General features: G+C 34.4%; 2 protein-coding genes across 2 annotated transcripts; one reads left to right on the top strand and one right to left on the bottom strand.

Annotated features, from left to right (window-relative positions):
• The first annotated feature begins 2,195 nt into the window (after positions 1-2,195).
• On the top strand, positions 2,196-2,679 carry LOC107813346 (uncharacterized). Its single transcript, XM_016638604.1, has 2 exons — positions 2,196-2,404; positions 2,451-2,679. The coding sequence occupies exons 1-2, from the start codon at positions 2,196-2,198 to the stop codon at positions 2,677-2,679; spliced, it is 438 nt and encodes a 145-aa protein (XP_016494090.1).
• A 13,940-nt stretch (positions 2,680-16,619) lies between these two features.
• On the bottom strand, positions 16,620-19,148 carry LOC107773167 (pentatricopeptide repeat-containing protein At1g73400, mitochondrial-like). The gene has a single exon (XM_016592617.2). It carries the CDS (start codon positions 18,666-18,668, stop codon positions 16,944-16,946), a length of 1,725 nt encoding a protein of 574 aa, XP_016448103.1. The 5' UTR covers positions 18,669-19,148; the 3' UTR covers positions 16,620-16,943.
• Between the last annotated feature and the right edge of the window lie 1,055 nt (positions 19,149-20,203).

The raw sequence follows: 20,203 nt of genomic DNA, 5'->3' as shown, positions 1-20,203 counted from the left end.
CTCGGTTTATTATGGGCTAGGTCCGAAAATTAGGCCTAAAACCGGGTAGTTTGAACCCGAATATTATTCTTTTGCCCGGACCCGAGAAATAGAAAACATTGCTTAACTAGTCCTATGTAAGCAAAATAACTACAAAAAATAAGACTAATATTTAAACAACACTATATCTTTTTTAATTATTTTTTCAAGATTTAAAATAGCTACAAAATATTAATAAAACTATTTTTTTGTAATTTTCGTTTATATAAAGATAAAATATAAAGTAATATTTTTTTAATTTTTTCAACAATTAAAATGACTACAAAACATTAATAGAACTATATTTTTGTAATTTTCGAAATTATATAAAGTACAAAAATAAAGTGCAATTTTTGTATTTTTCAAGTTTATGAGAGATACATAAACTAAAATTTATATATATATTTTTTGTAATTTTCTTTTTGCAACAAAATAAAGTAAAAATAGTTAAAATAGCTATACTAGACCCAATTTCACATATTCACGCTAAAAATGTGAAAATTCTCGGGGAGGGTCAAAAATCCGGTGTCTACAATACCTAGTAAAAACCTGGACAAGACTTGGGTAAAAAGTGACATAGGAGAAAAGTCATCTAATAGAGTTGGAGTAGGATTCTACTTGTAGGAGGAGAATCCTACACGTTTTTGGAGGAGGATTTTCGGCCAAAATAACTCTATTAAATGAGGACTAATTTTACCTAATAACTTACCTTTTAGAGTTGTATTGTTCTTGCTCACCCAAAAGCAAAATCGCCCAAGGTTTTACTAGGCAAATAGCAGAAGACTGCAGGCCTAGATTCTTGTTGTTTGGAAGATTTATGCAACTATTTCAAGAGGTTAGTGCTTCTAATCTTGTTATTATTGTGTTGTCTAGTTTACATGTATCTAATGTCTGGCTTGCATGCTTGCTTCCACTGCGCATGTTCTAACAATTGGTATCAGACGTCATCTTACATCTAACTAGATAATGTAATACAACATGCATAGAGTAATATTAAAATGTGTTGTTCATTGATACATGTCTGGGATGATATTCTATGTTAAAAACGTGATTGTATTTATTAGTATCTTAATTCTGTAATTCTGAAATTATGAATTAATATACACATGTATAAATAGTGGTGTTATATTTAAATAAAAATCTGTTTAAATTACGTTTTTGCTTAATAGCAATTTTTTTATAAAAACGTGACTGTGTTTTTGAATGTTATTAGTTCTGTAATTATGGATTAATATACATATGCATAAATAGTGAACCAATACCTTTAATCTGTTTTAGTTGCGTTCTGTCCATAATCAAAGTGTTATATTAATAAAAACTTGACTATTTTGTATGATATTAGTTCTATAATTTTGGATTAATATACAGAATTATGAACAGTGGCGTTTTTGACTAGTGAAAAATATATTGTTTTTACAATTCTGTCTAAACACGTTTTTATTAAATAAAAATGAATTATTTTGAGTTCAGAAATCATATGTTAACATATATCAGTATATTATGTAATTTGAACAAGTCAAAATAATTAAAAACCCTTAAGACGCCAAAAATAGAATTTTAGAAATTTTAGAATTCTGAAATTCTGTCGAACTCCGATTGACCTCAAATTTGGTAGGTTCATCGGAAACGGCCCAGTGAGCAATAGTCATTGCTTTTTGGGCATTCGGGGTAGTTTAGATGGGTTTTTGGCCTTTTTCTATTTCTGGAAATTTTTTTAATAAAAAAAATTAAAAGAAATCTATGATGTTAGGGTTCAATTCCCATTGTTTCCAATCATGTTTTATAGTAATATAATGAATTTATATGTTGACATAGGTCTTCTTCCACATCGGATAAATTCATTATAGATAATTATTGTAATTTTTGCCTCTAGTTATTTGATTACTTGTATTAACTCTCCAATTGAGTTACATGTTGATTGAATGAATTTAGAGTTTATAAAAGTGATATTTACCTATATTAAATTAACAGTTTACTCTCCATCTGAGTTGGTCCTGTTTAAATTTATTGTGTTAATATCTTACATCACTCATATATTTTGCATGAATAGTTAAGTTTCCCTAACGAATCTAACTGTTCAATGAGCATGGTTATATGTGTAATGTGCTGTTTTGAATTTAATTATTCTAAATACATAACTAATAATTTATTTAATGTGAATATCTCTCAAATTAACCATGTCTTCATTCAACTCACTTACCTCAATTTTGAACCAAAACAAGTCAGAAGGACCAAATTATGTTGACTGGAAAAGGAACCTTGATATTGTCCTAACTGCTGAAGATTACAAATTTGTAATCACTGAGAAATGCCCAGAAAAACCTGAAAATGCTACTGATGATCAGGTTAAGGCCTATGACAAATGGGTTAAGGCTGAAGAGATGGCGTGATGTTACATTCTTGCCTCTATGGCGAATGTTTTGCAACATCAGCATTCAGTCTATGAGGTCTGCTTATGATATGCTCGAAAGTCTCAAAGAGATGTTCGGTGAACAAAATCGTGCAGCTAAGCAGACAGCCACGAAAGCCCTTTTGAACACCAAGATGGCTAAAGGATCATCGGTCATGGACCATGTTCTGAAGATAATGAGTCTTCTGAATGAACTAGATGTCCTTGGAGCTGTGATTGATAAGGAGTCTCAAGTTGAGATGGTCCTGTAGACTCTGCCTTACAGTTTTGAACAGTTTCACTTGAACTATAATATGAACAAAATGGATTTGTCACTAGCGAAACTGTTGAATGAGCTGCAAGTGGCAGAATCTATTATCAAACAAAAAGCTCCAATTGTGGCACTCAATGTTGAGAAAGCTTCGGTTTCTAAGTTGAAAGGCAATAAGAAAAAGAAGAAGGCTCAAAAGGTTCTGGCACCTGGTGGTGCGACTAGTGTGAAAAAGTCCAAAGGCAAGTGCTATCACTGCAAGCAACCTGGGCATCACAAGAAGCAATGCACTGCCTATCTGGCAAAGTTGAATAAGCAAGTTAATTCAAATTTAAATATCATTGAAACTTGTTTAGCGACTGTTTCTACCCTGCTTTGCTGTGTAGATTCGGGAGCCACTAATCACATCTGCACTACTTTGCAGGGATTTCAGGAAATGCGGCGGCTAAGTTAGAATGAAGTTTGCATTTTTCAAGCCAATGGCGAGCCAGCACCAACTTTAGCTTTAGGAGATATTAGAGTTTCGTTTAGTAGTGATAGAGTTTTAGTTTTAAAAGATGTTATCTATGTACCTTCTATTAGAAGGAATTTGATTTCAGTTTCGAAAATAATGGATGCTGATTATAATATTTATTTTACTAATAATTCTGCTGTTATTAAGCTTAATAAACGTTTTATCTACATTGTTGCTAGAGTACATGACCTTTTTATTCTTAATATATCTCCTCATGTGCTACAACAACCAAAAGAACTAAATAACATTAATCTACCATATAAAAGAAAACGTATTTCTAAATTGAGTCAAACTTATTTGTGGCACTTACGTCTAGGTCATATAAATCTAAATAGAATATCGAGATTGGTCTCTGATGGACCTTTGAGTTCATTGAAAGTGGAGTCACTACCAACATGCGAATCCTGTTTAGAACGCAAAATGACCAAGAGACATTTCCCCTCAAAAGGAAATAGAGCCAGTGATAAGCTAGAATTAGATCACTCTGATTTGTGTGGCCCTATGAATATACAAGCAAGAGGTGGTTTTGAGTGTTTTGTGACTTTCACAGATGATTACTCAAAATATGGATATATTTATCTGTTACACTGTAAGTCTGAATGCTTTGAGAAATTCAAAGAATTTAAGATGAAAACGGAGACATGATAAATATATCAAAACATTGCGATCTCATCATGGTGGTGAATACCTTTTTGCGGAATTCATAAAATACTTATCAAATAATGGAATTACATCTCAATTATCTGCCCCAGGAACACCACAACAAAATGGTGTGGCAGAAAGAAGAAATAGGACCCTTATGGAAATGGTTAGATCAATGTTAAGTTATTCCGATTTGCCTTCTTCCTGTTGGGGATATGCTTTACAAAAAGCAAACTACATTCTCAATTTAGTTCCTTCAAAGTCAGTACCTTTGACTCCAGTAGAATTGTGGATTGGGCGCAAGCCAAGTTTACGGCATATTCGGGTTTGGGGTTGTCCAGCACATGTGCTGAAAGGGAAAGCGGATAAATTGGAATCAAGGATAGAAATATGTATTTTTATTGGATATCCAAAAGGAACTAAAGGCGGTTTGTTTTATTGTCCCAAAGAAAAGAAGGTAATTGTTACGACAAATGCCAGATTTTTAGAAGAGGATTATCTAACGAATCATATTCCTAGAAGTAAACTAGTTTTACAGGATTAAATAATGGAATAACTAAAGACTCATCTCTATAACGTATCCTGGAAGCTAGTATTGACATACCACTGCATTATCGTAGTGAGAGAAATGTCAATAGGCAGCAGATTGTACAAGAGCAATTGCCTGACATCTCACTACCCCAAAGTAGTGGGAGTAATGTTGAGCAACCTCAGATTGTTGAACAACCTGAAATTGTTATGCAGCATTCACTCCAGGAAGAAGTTAATGATATCCCAGCACCGCAAGGTATGGAGGATAACATTGAGGCTTTCGTTCTAGAAAATGATGTTGTGATTCAACATTAAAATCAACTTCCACCTGCAATAACTAGTTTTAGTGGGAGAATTATTAGAAAACCTCTCCGGTTTACGCTCTTGGGAGAATCTTATGATAGAATCTCTGAAGAGCCTAATACAGAACCTATTAATTACGACGAAGCATTACATGATACAGATGCTAATAAATGGGTTGATGCTATGAAATGTAAAATGGAGTCCATGTACTCCAATCAAGTCTGCGATCTTGTAGAACCACCTACTGGAGTCAAACCCATAGGTTGTAGATGGATCTATAAGAAAAAGAGAGGAGTGGATGAAAAAGTGCAAATTTTTAAAGCTAGGCTTGTTGCAAAAGGGTTTACTCAAAAAGAAGGGATCGATTATGAGGAAACTTTTTCGCCAGTAGCCATGCTTAAATCCATTAGGATTCTCTTATTCATTGTTGCTCATTACGATTATGAGATATGGCAAATGGATGTCAAGACCACTTTTCTAAATGGAAGTCTTGATGAGTGCATCTACACGGCACAACTAGTTGGTTTCATAAAAAGTGGCAATGAGCACATGTTGTGCAAATTAAAGAAATTCATTTATGGATTAAAACAAACTTCTAGGGCATGGAACACTTGTTTTGATGCATCGATTAAAACATTCGGTTTTGATCAATGTGAAAATGAGTCTTGTGTCTATAAGAAGTGGAATGGAGATAAAGTTACATTTTTTGTTTTGTACGTAGATGATATTTTGCTCATAGGAAATAATGTGAGCATATTGAATTCAGTAAAGGAATAGTTGTCCTCACGTTTCGATATGAAAGACTTGAGACAGGCAACACATATCCTTGGGATCAAGCTTATGCGAGATCGCAAGCAAAGGATATTAGGCTTGTCCCAAGCACTTTATATTGATACTATTCTTAACCAGGTTTAGCACGCAAGATTCCAAGAAAGGGTTTCTCCCTTTTAGACACGAATCTCTCTGTCAAAAGATCAGTCCCCAAAAACGACTGATGAGATAGAAAAGATGAAGGCGGCCCCTTATGCTTCTGCTGTAGGGAGTCTTATGTATGCTATGCTATGTACTAGACCTGATATCTGCTTTGCTGTTGGCATGGTTAGTAGATTTTAGTCTAACCCCGGTCGAGAACACTGGACTGTTGTTAAGCATATAATCAAGTACTTGAAGAGGACTAGGGATTATATGTTGGTGTATCACTCAGGTGATCTTGCACCCATTGGCTATACTGATTCAGATTTCCAGTCAGATAGAGACTCTAGAAAATCTACCTTATGATATGTTTTTACCTTAGGAGGTGGAGCCATAAGTTGGAGGAGCATCAAGCAATCACGTATTGCTGATTCCACCATGGAAGCCGAATATGTGGCTACATCTGAGGCAGCTAAAGAGGTTGTTTGGCTGAGGAACTTTCTGAAAGAGCTTAATGTGGTTCCTTCGGTTCAAGCACCAATTGTACTTTATTGTGACAATGGTGGTGCAGTTGCAAACTCGAAGGAACCAAGAAGCCATAATAGGAGTAAGCATATTGAGCGTAAATATCACTTAATTCAGGACATAACTCAGAGAGGTGATGCAAGAGTGTTGAAGATTGCGTCAGAGGACAATTTGGCAGACCCGTTTACAAAGAGCTTGACACAGAAGATTTTTGACAAACATGTAGAAGAAATAGGTGTTAGAGTAGTAGACGCATGGTTATGAGTCTAAGTGGGAGATTGTTGGGATACACTATTAACCATGCGGTTTAGACATAATATTATATTTTATTCTTTATGGAATAATTGTTTATTTAATTTATTCAATTCAATAAAGTACTATTTCAAATAGATCATTTGTTACATGTGTGTCTCTTTAATTATGTGGTAGACAATTTAGTATATGAAGTCTTAGTTCATGCACACAAGATTAAATTGTTGGTTCTCATAATTAATAAACTACGTTCACAATCAATGATATTGTTGGACAAGATACATTGATGATTGTAGCACAAGATTATAGTATAATTTGTCTTGATTATGAGAGTAGTTTTACTCCAACTTCTTATGCTAGTATACTCAGTATATATTGAACGGACCAAGTAGAGAAAAGATATTTTTGTACTGAATATATAAAATATTTTCTCTAATTCATTAAATGAGCTTATACTCCTAATCTTGATATAATTATTATGATCAATGTAATTTGTTTATTGTTTTGATTTATCAAAAGGTACGACTCTATTTAGAGTTAGTGTATGTCTAATAGATTGGACAATAACGAATAGCATTTGTGAATAATAATTAGTTGATAGAATCCATGACTTGGTTTTGAGTTTGATGATACCCCTTTATGTAAGCTTATAAGTTTTCATGTGAAAACTCGACCGACGGATTTTGTATCCGTCACATGAAATGTTTTAAGCGGAATTGTAAAGGATTTAATTAGTTGATTAAATTAAATTTTCAGTGATTTAATTTAATTAACTGGTATTTGAGATCTTAACATGGGGAGTTAAAATAAGTGTTATTGAATTTTTGAAATTCATATTGAGAAGTTCAATTGCAGTTTTTTAGTGGAATAAATTACAATTTATTATAGTAAGAATTAATTCATGCTAATTTCGAATTAATATTATAATTGGTAGTCTCTTATTATTTCTATGGTCCCTGTTATACCTAGTAAAAACCTGGACAAGACTTGGGAGAAAAGTCATCTATTAGAGTTGGAGTAGGATTCTACTTGTAGAAAGAGAATCCTACACGTTCTTTGAGGAGGATTTTCGGCCAAAATAACTCTATTAAAGGAAGATTAATTTTACCTAATAACTCACCTTTTAGAGTTGTATTGTTCTTGCCCACCCAAAAGCAAAATCGTCCAAGGTTTTACTAGGCAAATAACAGAAGACTGCAGCCCTGGATTCTCTTGCTGTTTGGGAGATTTGTGCAACTATTTCAAGAGGTTAGTGCTTCTAATCTCGTTATTATTGTGTTGTCTAGTTTACATGTATTTGATGCCTAGCTTGTATGCTTGCTTCCGTTGTGCATGTTCTAACAAGAAATTAATTGTAAAATAAAGCAAACAAATATAATGAGCAATTATGACACTCGAGCTAGATCACCCTCGAACCAACCAAATATGCTATTGTTGAGTTATATTAGGAATCTGTTTATGTTAATTGATTCACTTTTCGTTTAAAAACAACTGAATAGACCATGATTTACGCTATTTACGTTACTATATTCACAAATACATATCGTGAATACAATAATCTGTCTAGCTGTAATCCCTTGTTCACGCTGTGAATACAGTCGAATACAATAATATGTCTAGCTGTAATCCCCTTTTTCACGCCGAGAAATGCTACCGTATTCATGAATACAATAGCTTAAATACATCGAATACACTCTAAAAAACCTGAAAACATAGCTATATAAAGTAATATAGTAAATGATAGCTACAACTAGCTAATAATCACTAAATAATAGTGGTTTGTGAAAATTTCTCTATAAAATATATACTAGTAAGATTTCTGTAGGGCCATTTACTTTATTCAAACTGAAACTGGCTATTACAATCAAGTGTACAAATACATTTTCAGGGATGCTATTTAAAGATTAACCAATACTTGCTTTCCCCTGAAATTTAAAATTAAAAATCTTAACTTCAGAATAATTCATGACATACTGAAAAATTGAAATTCAGGATACATCTTATTATCCTAAATAGCAGCCTTATAGAGTGTTGTGGTCATTTCTACCAATAATTAACTCTCATTATGTCATTTCCAATATCTAATACGGACTACGTTTTCTAAGTACATCTCCCTAAAGCTAGGTAATTAATTATCTTATGACCACGTGTTTCCTTTTCTCCTGTTACGTTATGGTCGTGTTGCGAAATTTTAAAAAATATCCCATGATTCCAAGACACCTAAAACAACTATCACAATAATGTCAAGCATAACGCCAAATCAAGGTAAATGACGAACTTTTAAGCAAATCTTCATAGGTTCTTTAAATTTCATTTTTCTTTTCTTTGTTTTCGTCTGTGTTTGGCCCCAAGATGGACTACTACTTTCATAAAAAAATAATTGCTTTTTGTGTCGAGATTTTAATTTAAGGAGTTAATGTGCATATGGAATATGCTAGTCTTACATAAAATTATTCTAGTCATCCGTTATACTTGTAAATCACTTCACGTTTCTCGCATAATCTATATTAATGTACTTTCATTATCATTAGGAAGATACAATCTAGAGAATTTTTCATAAAACGCTTTTTTTGTGGTAATTAGCTATCTATAAATATCATTTGCTATATTACGGATTGTAAATACGTTTTCTGTTGTTATAAGATGTATTAGATGTATTTAAGCTACTGTATTCATGAATACAATAGCAAAAATAGGCGTGAATCAGGAAAGTCCAGCTAATCAGTTGTTGTATTCGAGTGTATTCGACTGTATTCATGGCGTAAAACATGGGATTACAGCTTGACAGATTATTGTATTCGAATGTATTCGACTATATTCACGACGTGAAACAGGGGATTGTCACACCTCCTTTTTCGCCCGCGCCGCCGGAAAGGGGCGCGGATGGGAGTTTTTTCCCAATTAAAGGACAATCGAAACGGGATTTATTTATTTATTTCAGAGTCGCCACTTGGGAGATTTATGGTGTCTCAAGTCACCGGTTGAATCCCGAATCGAGGAAAAGAATGACTCTGTTTAACATTTTGCGCACCAGAAATCCGGATAAGGAATTCTGTTAACCCGGGAGAAGGTGTTAGGCATTCCCGAGTTCCGTGGTTCTAGCACGGTCGCTCAACTGTCATATTCGGCTTGATTATCTGATTTTATACAATTATGAACTTATGTGCAAACTTTAAACTTTTTACCGCTTTTATTATTATTATTATTTTAACAGAGAATTACAACATTGTGAAAAACGTATCTCGAACCACGTCACATCAATGTACCCGTGGTTATCGACATATTTCGACTCTGTTGAGATTTGGATTTGGGTCACATAAATGTGCACCCGAATTTAAGAAAGTAAATTGTTAAAAGCGCGCCTAAAACGACTAGCGTATCATTATTTTTTGGTAAGGCCGTGAAATTTGCTAAACGACCGATCCCGAAGTCTATACAATTATTAACCAATTATTGAGGGCCCCGCAACTTGTGCATTTTATTGGGCGAGGCTCATCTCATTTGTTTTAAAAAGGATAATCCTAAAGTGCCAACATTTTTTTTATTAAATTTGTCTCTAAAAATGAAAGAGAAAAGATCCTAATTTATTTACATGCTTACGAATTGTTATAGTCGGGTTCCGAACGCAATTTGTTAAATCAGAATGTAAACACAATATGGACAGCCCGTTGTCCAACGTGGACCCAGGCCCAACGTGTATGGCACAAAACTGGACCTGGGTCATCTCATTCACATGTTACTACCTAGTTACATTATACTACGCATGCTCACAGTTTGTCAAATTAAAAAAAAAAACTTGGCAATCTAATTTTAATCCTAAACCATTTACATGCTGAAATTAACCAATAATATCTAGCTAAACAATATTCCTACAAGTTTAGAAACGATCTATTCGTTTAATGAGCTAACTGTTGAATGTTTAAGAATAGTCTAAATCAGCTAACATGTTTTTTGAGATATGATAATCATCAAATAATAACGAACTATCTGAACAGAGTTACTACATCATTTATTTTTTTTAGCAATACATAGACAGTTCGTCCACTAAGCTACTGTCAGATGTTCCATTATATATTAAACAACTACATGATTCTGATTAGAGGAAACCAAATAATGTATATACACAACTAAAATTCAGAATATAACTAAGATAAATTTAGAACTTCAACTCTTCATTTCATATTTATGCTTCAGTTTCCATTTTACAAGAAACAGTGTATCAATTTGTGTACCTGATATTGGAAGTAAAAGAAGAGGAAGATCAACAGAAATACAGTAGCATATAACAACAGCAACACCCCGCAACCAGTAACAACCAGCAACGAGAAATCAGTGACAGATTTTAAAATCAAACAAAAATCCAGCAATAATCAGTGAAGTAGTAGCAAAAAACCAACCAAACTCAAGGAAACAAATCAAATGAAAATTCAGAAACACCAACAACATTCAACGGGCAGAAACAAAGTGAATCTTTTTTAGATTGAAAGACCAGTTAATGTTTAACCCTTAAATTCTGACCCCTTTATATATCCAGTGTATGCAGATTGTATATCAGGTGTATACTACTCTATCTTTCGACTCTCCTTCAAAAATTTTCCTCAATATTCAGCCAATCTCCTATCCCCTTTCAATATTTTCGGAATTCTTCTCTTTAATATTCAGTAAAACCTTTTTTTTTTCTTTGTGTCCAGCCCCCAAGATTTTAAAAGTCCTCCTCTAATTCTGCCCAAACTCCCCTTATTTATGTCCAAAACAGACCACTTTAAACAATTAAACAATAAAGAAGAGGTCCCATCTTGTTGAGCCCCGTAATCCCACTACTACATGTCTTGTCCCCCACTTTTATTAAACAAATGTATTATTCCCCACTAATATATGTCTTGTCCCCCACTATATTATTTTAATACCTTATTTTAATATTATTAGCTTAGTGGACAGAGCACTCAAAATAAATAATTATCCAAGATTTTCAATTCCAAAAATAACCCTCTGAAATTACTGAAATTACCATTTTACCCCTGAATATACTGCAATTTACCATTCTACCCCCATCAGCTATAACCAATTCACCTAATCAATCTAACCAAAATACAACAGCTATAACCAATTTCTAATCAAATTTCATCAACAAATTTAGGCTAGAAACTCAATATTTTTTGACTGAACAATATTTTTAACAACAAACATACTTTCAGATTCAATAACAGTAACAAATTGAACATAACAAATAAGTAGATTCAAATCACTAAACTCAATAATCAATTGAACTTCAAATTAAATCTAACAATATTACAACCAACAACTTCTATATTAAACTAAACAAGAGCATAAAACAAACTGAAGAAATAATCAAAAATGATAAACAACGAACAAGAAAAGAATCAAAAATATATTGATTTCAGATCCGAGAATATTAAACAAAATACGGACAGAAATGAAACTTAAACCAACTAACCAGAAATGACCAACGACGGACTCGAACAGAAATGGCAAACTCGAACCAAGACTGCCAACGACCTAACGGATCTCGACTTCAACGACAACCCACCTTCTCTTTTAACCTCGACGAACTGAGAACGACAAACGACGACCTCGACGGATTGAACCTGAAGAAACGACGAGACAACAGGTTGTTTGGACGTGAGGCAGTGTGTATTTGTGTTGAGCAGCAACAACCATGGCGGGCTGGCTGGAGCTGCGACTGGACGAAGCAGAAGCCGATGGGGTTCGTTTGGACGTGAGGCTGTTTAGCAGATGGTCGTTTGGGTGGACGGCGCAGGCAGCCATGGGAGGTGAAGCAGCAGCCATGGTGGCTGACTGGAGGTCGACGCAGCTGAGATGAAGAAGAAGAAGCAGCAGGGGTGGTCGACAAGAGGGCAGCTATGGTTGTTTGGACGTTGGGTTTCAATGGCGGACGGGGAGGGTCGTTGGTGGCGATGGACTGGTTGAACGAAAGGGGGGCTGTTTGGACGTGAGGATGGAGATGACGAGGGGGCGGTTTGCTGGGTTGGGGTCAACCATGGGAGCTTGGGACGAGGGGAAGGGCAGAAGCAGCGGGGGAAGCCGTGAGAGCTGGGTTTGGAAGGAGAAGAAGAGGGGGGGGGTATATTTTTTAGGGTTTTTTAGGGTAATGAAAAAAATGAGAAATGGGGGTTGGGATTAGTTTGGATTATGGGGCGGACTGGGTCGGGTCGACCCGGTGGGGTTATTTGGTTTGGGCCATGGTTGATTTAAATTAGAAGGTGGCCCAATCCGATTTTCTTCCTCTTTTATTGCTTCTTTTTTTCTTCTTTTATTTTTCTTAAACTGAAACTAAATTCTAAAAATCCTAAATTATCATATAGAACTAAATTAATTTATAAAAGCGCAAATTAACTCTCAATAACAATTAACACATAATTAAATAGCAATTACGATAAACTCACACAATTTGGACATTAAATGCTAAAAATGCAACGTACATTATTTTTATGATTTTTTTTTGTTCTTGTAAAACAAACTTAATTACTTCTAATTGTAAACTTAAATCCTAAATGCAAATGCGATGTATTTTTGTATTTTTATTAATTTAACAAATAAACATGCATGGAAAAATACAAATAATTATTGAAAAATGCCAAGAAAATCCTCAAAATTGTACACAAAGGAAAATTATTTTATTTTGAATTTTTTGGGAGTAATTATCTCATAGGGCAAAAATCACGTGCTTACAGGGATTACACTGTTTTTAAATGAAAAGTATATCAATTAACATAATAGACTCCTAATATAACTCAACAAACTCAATTATAGCATACAAAATTTGTATTTTCGGTTATAAAAAAAAATTCAACCGAAAAATACCCCCAAAACATAACAATCTTCAGAGAAATTATATAATACATCTGAATACATAAATTATATTAATTAAAAAAATATATGAATATATTCATGACATATAGCGAGATAGTGAATACAATGAAATACATAGAATATAGCGGGATGTATTGAAATACAATAAAAAAAAAAGACAGTGAATACAATGAAATACATGAAATACAGCGAGATACATTGAATTACAATGAAAAAAAGATAATGAATACAATGAAACACATGAAAATACAGTGTGATACGTTGAAAATATATTGAAATATATTAACACAAAATCAAGTTGCTCAGCCCCAAACTCCGTCGTCTTTGTTCAAGAACAAAGACTAATTTCCGGCGAATCCGCCGTCGAGCAATGGTGGCAGAATAAGGAATCTGTTAAAGCTTGAATCTTGTATTGAAAATGACGGAAGTTGAGCTTTATCCAATATTAGGACTCTTCTTTCTCCAGAAGATGAACCTCGAGATGATGTTGTCGAGCAATGGTGGCAGAATAAGGACTCTTCTTTCTCTAATCAATACCGTATCAGACAAGATTTGACTCAAAAAGAGAATAAAGATTTAACCAAAAATGAGATTTAAAAGTTGCAAAAATGTTCTCATTTCACGCGTCCAAATAGCGAAAGAAGTTTCAGAATATATACTTCTGAGCATAAATGAATCCGAAAAAGTGTTCTTTTTGGATTTATTTTCGACGTTGAGAAGAACAGTTTTTCCCTGAACACAGGAAGAATCATGACTGCACAAATTATATGGAAGAGAATGACATGTATCAAAGTAGAGAGAGAAAGAAAATAGTGTAACTGAATAGCGTATTTAGTGGCTTAAGGGTAGAAGGTAACCAAATTAGATATTTTTTGCTATAAACATTAAAAAGTATCTATAGAATATAATTTTTTTAAATGATATTTATTTAAAATAAATAAGGTGTTAATCTTTGCTATAGGAAGTAAAAATTCCTACAATCTACCCTCGTCAAAGAGGTAAAGTGTATTATCACTTTTGGCCCGCATTAAAAACTATTTATATTTGATAGCCGAAAAATTATATAACTTTTGTATATAATATACAGAATGTGTATATATATATAAATATAATATATTTTTTCGACTATTATTTTAAGAACAACTATAGAGTGCTATTTTACCTAGAGGTATTCACACTATATCTTTGTAGCATATCTTGTCCTGGTTTGAGTTATCTCCAAATTAATAGGCATTGAATATGTCAACTTTCCAGCTTATTAAACCAATATTTTTTCGCCAATGTGAACAGCCATGACGTTGTCACCATCCAGTTACAGTCCTAATCCCAATCTGGTACAAGTCACTGTCTAAATACTTCCTCCCTCTAAGTTTATTTGTCCACTGTTCACTGGGCACATTCTTTAAAAAATAATAAATAATATAATAATTTTACTATATCGCCCCTATTTATTATATGTTAGAAAATAAATTGAAAATAAGTACTTAATAAGAAGGGTAAAATAAATATAAAATAGTAAATTGTCCGTTGGTTTTCCTAGTTGAATAAGTAAAAGTGGAGATCTATTTGCAAACTTGGACCAAGGGATAGATATACTTGTCCTTTGTTACACTTTGTTTGGATCATTATTCCCCATTTTATATTGTATTGTATTGTATTGTATTGTATCGTATTGTATCGTATTGTATCGTATCGTTTTATGAATATAATATTTGGATAGATTGTATTGTTTGTTATTGTTAAATAATATATTGTTGTTTGGTTTGACTGTATCGTACTGTACTGTAACGGATAAGTTTACTAAAATACCCTCAATTATTTAAATATTAAATTTATCAAAAATTATGCATAAAAATAATTTTAAAAAATAAAATAGAAGAAGGCAAAACACCTTAAGAAAGCAGAACAAAGGAGCGAGACAAAAGAAGGCAAAACAAAGAAGCACAACTAATTAGAATCGAGTTAAAAGCAAATTAGGAGAAAAAATAAAACAGAAGGCGACAAAACACCTTTAACGTTGACGGCAGAAGTTCTGGAAAAAAACAAAGTAGGTTATAGGTTAGAGATTTGGAGTTAAAATAGAATAAAAGGTAAATGATAAAATAGAATTGTGGAGTAATAAATTATGGCATAATTGGAAAGAAAAATAGGAAACAATCCTACCACACTCGGTTGTTTCAAAAAAGGGGACTTTTCGTTGTTGCGGAACAATGAATTTAACAATACAATACAACCAATTTTAATGAAACAATTAAAACAAACATTGTTTAAGGATAACAATACAATACGATACAATGGGGAACAACCATCCAAACAATCTGTTAGAGAGGTTCTTAGAAAAATATATTATTAATTTGACCCTAGAAAATCCCAGGTTATGGCTAATACAAAAAAGAAAGAATTACAAGAAAATACATATGACTTCACACCATAACAAAAAATGGCCCATGTTTTTAAGTTTTACCCCACCTAGCCCACATTGTACATATTTTGAAAGCACTTGCAAATTCAAAATCTGTGTTCTTACAACCATTGCTTTTAAAAGCTATGGAGTTAATTCTTTGTTCTCACAACCATTGCTTTCACTCTCTCTTCTTCTCACATCTTCTACATATGCTTCAAGGGGCCGTGTATTTTCTGATTCTCCTCTTGTGTCACCTGCTTGCAATGTAAGAAAATTGAAGAGTAGAAGTCTACCATTGAAGACCATTCAAAGCTTTGCTTTTAAAAATGTTTTTTTTTTGAATTTTTTAGTTGTTTGGATTGGGTGTTGTTCCAATTGATTGAAAATATCAAAAGAAGTTCAAAATTTAAATTTGAAGTGATTTGGAGTAGATTTGAGCAAGATTTGAATTAAATTTCAGAAAAGACGCAAGGAAGAAGACGAAGTTAGTTTTTTGTATAATTATGTATAATCTTGTATAATAGTGTATATGAGTGTAGAAACACACCTCATACACTATTATACACTTTTATACACCTTTATACAAGCGTCTGTAGACGAACTTCTTCCACGATTTTCAGTTGCAATTTTCGTTCAAAACCAGTCCAAATCTCCATTAAATGACTTCAAATTTTATATACAACCTCCTTATACTATTTCTAACAAGTCTAAATAACACTCACTCCAAATTTCTCACAAAATCAAATTCGGAATTTAAGCCCACATATTTAACCTTGTTAAAAATCTACTTTTCACCACCCAAATGAATTTGGTTTGTTGAATTAATATTTGACTCACAGTTACTGATTTGAAAATTAATTTAAAAGCTTGGGGAATCTTTTTTAAAAATTAAATAGTAATTTTGAGAACCTATTTGAGTTGGATGTTGAATCTTAGCCTATTATTTTTGGGCTAGTTGGTTGTAAATTGAAATATGGGCTATACAATTGAAAAGTATGGAGGTCAGTTGTTCTAATTGAAATTTTCCCAAAAATTTAAATGATTAAAGTGAAAGAAAATATACATACCATGTTAAGAAATAGAGATGTACACAGCAGATTTAAAGTGTGAGGAAATTTAAATGCACCTCTTTCTTCTTTCTTTTCAATGTATGAATCTTACTGACCACAACAAATCCTTTATTTGCAATAATAACTTCAAGCCATTTGCCAAGTGATCGATCTATTAGGTTCAAAGATCAGCATTTCCTCATTAACTGAATTTCTCAAACCATGAGCGTCAAGGCAGCAAGATGGATGTCAGCCTCCAATTTAGACAACATAAACTATTTTCACTTTCCTCTTAAGCTCATGCTCTTCCGCTTCTGATTGACGGCAAAACGTCGTGCCATAGCAGGGTTGTAGAATGTTCTCATATGTTCTGACAGTTTATGAATGGCTCGTAAATCACCAACGGCTGAAAGCCGCATTAAAAATGAGTCAAATTTTCGGTATGGCAGTTTCATACCCCTGCTAACAACTTCTTCCAAAAGAAAGCATGCTTCTTCAGTAGCATTGCAATCAAAAAGCCCTTCAATCATCACACCGTATGTTTCTGTAACACGCGCACAACCCCTCTTAGACATCTCATGCCATGTCTCAAAGGCTCCATCTACGTCGCCCATTCTAAAGAACATAACAATTAGCATATTATAAGTCTGTACACTTGGAATACAGCCCACTTCGATCATCTTCTGATAAAGCCTAAGTGCCTCATCTCTCTCTTTATTATCACAAAGGACCTTAAGAAAACAGTTGTATGTAACTATATCAGCAGGGTAGCCCTTGTTTCCCATCTCTTCCAAAAGCTTATAAGCTGCCTCAGTCTTTCCACCCAAACACATACCTTCAATCAGTTCCTTGTAAGTTGAAACATCAGGAACACATCCACTGTTTATCATATCCCCGAGAACTTTAAAACATTCCGTCATCATATCATTTTGAGCAAGAGCCAAGATCATAATAGTATAAGTTTTTGCAGTGGGAGAAGACATGGTTGAACCTTTAGTTCTCATGAACTCGAGAAGTTCAGCAGCCTTCATCACCATCCCTGCGGAGCAAAATGTGTCAATTGCAGTATTATAGGTGAAGTTATCGGGCGTGTGCCCCATGTCGATCATATGTTCAAGAATGCTCATAGCTCTATCTGGGTTTCTAACACGACACCAACCGAAGAAAAGAATGTTATAAGTATCAGCAGTTGGCTTAACCTTACTCTTCACCCGCTTAAACATAGCCTCGGCATCTTCCACAAGGCAGCACTTACACAAAGCATCCAACAACAAATTAAAGGCATATACTTCGGGTTGTGTCTTCACTCTTATCTTCTTCTTCTTCTTCGCAAACTTATGAAGATGTGTCAAATGCTTTTCACTATACTGTCTAAGAATTGTCAACAAGACTTCTATAGGAACCAAACGCTTATCATTCCTCTTCATGTAGTCTAGAAGATCACAAACAATACGAAACTGCTTCACCTTGTACTTTGTACTAGACAATATATCAATCATCTCATTATACGCCTGGGGCTCGTGACTATAATTTTCTCGATGTCCTGCCCACGTAAAGAACCTAAACGCTAACTTCTCTTCATAATGAAGCTTTTGCAAGACCCCCACCACCAATGGCGTCGTTAATTCTATTTCAAGCTTATCAAGAGCTCTCTCCATCTTATGCTCTGGCTTAGAGTGATCCATCACAACCTTGTAAACCTTATCATCAATGGAATCGTTGCTACAGTTTTCTGTTGTTTTCTCCAATGCAGAATTTTCTGCACAATAAAACCGCTGAAAGGACCCACTGATGAATGATGGTACCCAAAATCTTGAACTTTTATTCAAGATAAATGATACCCTTGTAGCAAATAGATGTTGTAATTCGTGTTTGCTGGCATGCCCATGAATATGTTTGGATGCTAGTGAATTTGGCCTTAGATTTTGATGAAGCTTGTGATTTGTGGAATGCAATTTTCTTGTCAAAGTTTTACAGATAAATGAGACAACTTTGAGCTGAGACATCGCACAACGAGCAAAACAAATTATCTTTGATCAATCATGTGTGCTTTCCGCTGAGGCATTTCATCGAACAAGTGGAAGCTGTAAACACACAGAAGTTGGCTTTTGCTTCTCAGTCTTTTACCCAGAAAAATACGGAGGCATACGTATGGGTGGAAGCAGAGAGCAAAATAATGGACTCATATGACGCCGTTTTGTTCTCCGTTAAATCTGCTTCCCGGCGCCGGTAGTAATGTTTACAATGTAAGCTTTAGCCACCTTTCCCCAAACTATCACCGATATGTTAGATATGCTCGATAAAAAATTAAAGAGCAATAGACTACTTTGAACATAAATCCGAAGATATTGTTTGATAGAACTACATTTACAAACCACAATTAATATTCAACATTCCAAGGAAATTGTAATGGATTAGAATGAAATGATCATGGTTATTGGACACATATTTAATAAAATAGTCAAAGTGGTGCAAATTCAATCGAATACCTTTGTGATTTAAAAAAAGAATACGAGTTTATAATTCACTCAAAAGGTTTCACTAATAGCATGTTTAACAACAACAACAACAACATCCCAGTATAATCCCACAAGTGAGGTCTGGGAAGGGTAGTATGTACGCAGACCTTACCCCTACCCCGAGGGGCAGAGAGGCTGTTTCCAGGAGACCCTCAGCTCAAGAAAGCACCAAGTGACGATATATTAGTACTATTGATAGACTCATAATATAATAACATAAAATACATAACATACATAAAAGAAATTAAAATAGCAAAATAACAGCCATATAAGAGAATATAGGAAATACGAGAGAGATGGAAGGTAAACTAATATCCAGCGTATAAAGCCCTGCATCAGTAGCTAACCAGTAGTATCCTAAGCCTAACTCCTAACGGGCTAGTCTCACTCTAGTGCGCTGTATAGATATTCACAACTTCCCCCTAACCTTCAACCTTAATGTTCGACCTCCACAATTCCATGTCTAGGGCCATGTCCTCGGTAATCCTAAGTCGCGCCATGTCCTGCTTGATCACCTCTCCCCAATACTTCTTAGGTCTCCCTCTACCTCTCCTCGTACCCACCACCGCCAATCGCTCACACCTCCTCACAGGTGCATCAGTGCACCTCCTCTGAATGTGCCCGAACCATCTGAGTCGTGCTTCCCGCATCTTGTCCTCTATTGGGGCCACACCCACCCTCTCTCGAATATCTTCATTCCTAATCTTATCCATCCTTGTATGCCCGCACATCCACCTCAACATCCCCATCTCTGCTACTTGCATCTTCTGGATGTGTAGGTTCTTAACTGGCCAACACTCGGTACCATACAACATGGCAGGTCTAACTACTGCTCTATAAAACTTACCTTTTAGTAACGATGACACTTTCTTGTCACATAGGACTCCCGTCGCTAACTTCCACTTCATCCACCCCACCCCTATACGGTGTGTGACATCCTCGTCGATCTTCCCGGTCCCCTGAATAACTGACCCAAGGTACTTGAAACTACCACTATTAGGTATGACTTGAGATTCAAGCCT

This window comes from Nicotiana tabacum, chromosome 16 (genome assembly GCF_000715075.1).
Source record: "Nicotiana tabacum cultivar K326 chromosome 16, ASM71507v2, whole genome shotgun sequence".
NCBI lineage: Eukaryota > Viridiplantae > Streptophyta > Magnoliopsida > Solanales > Solanaceae > Nicotiana > Nicotiana tabacum.
Note: the sequence above shows the minus strand (reverse complement) of the source record. Positions and strands in the feature narration are given on the sequence as shown.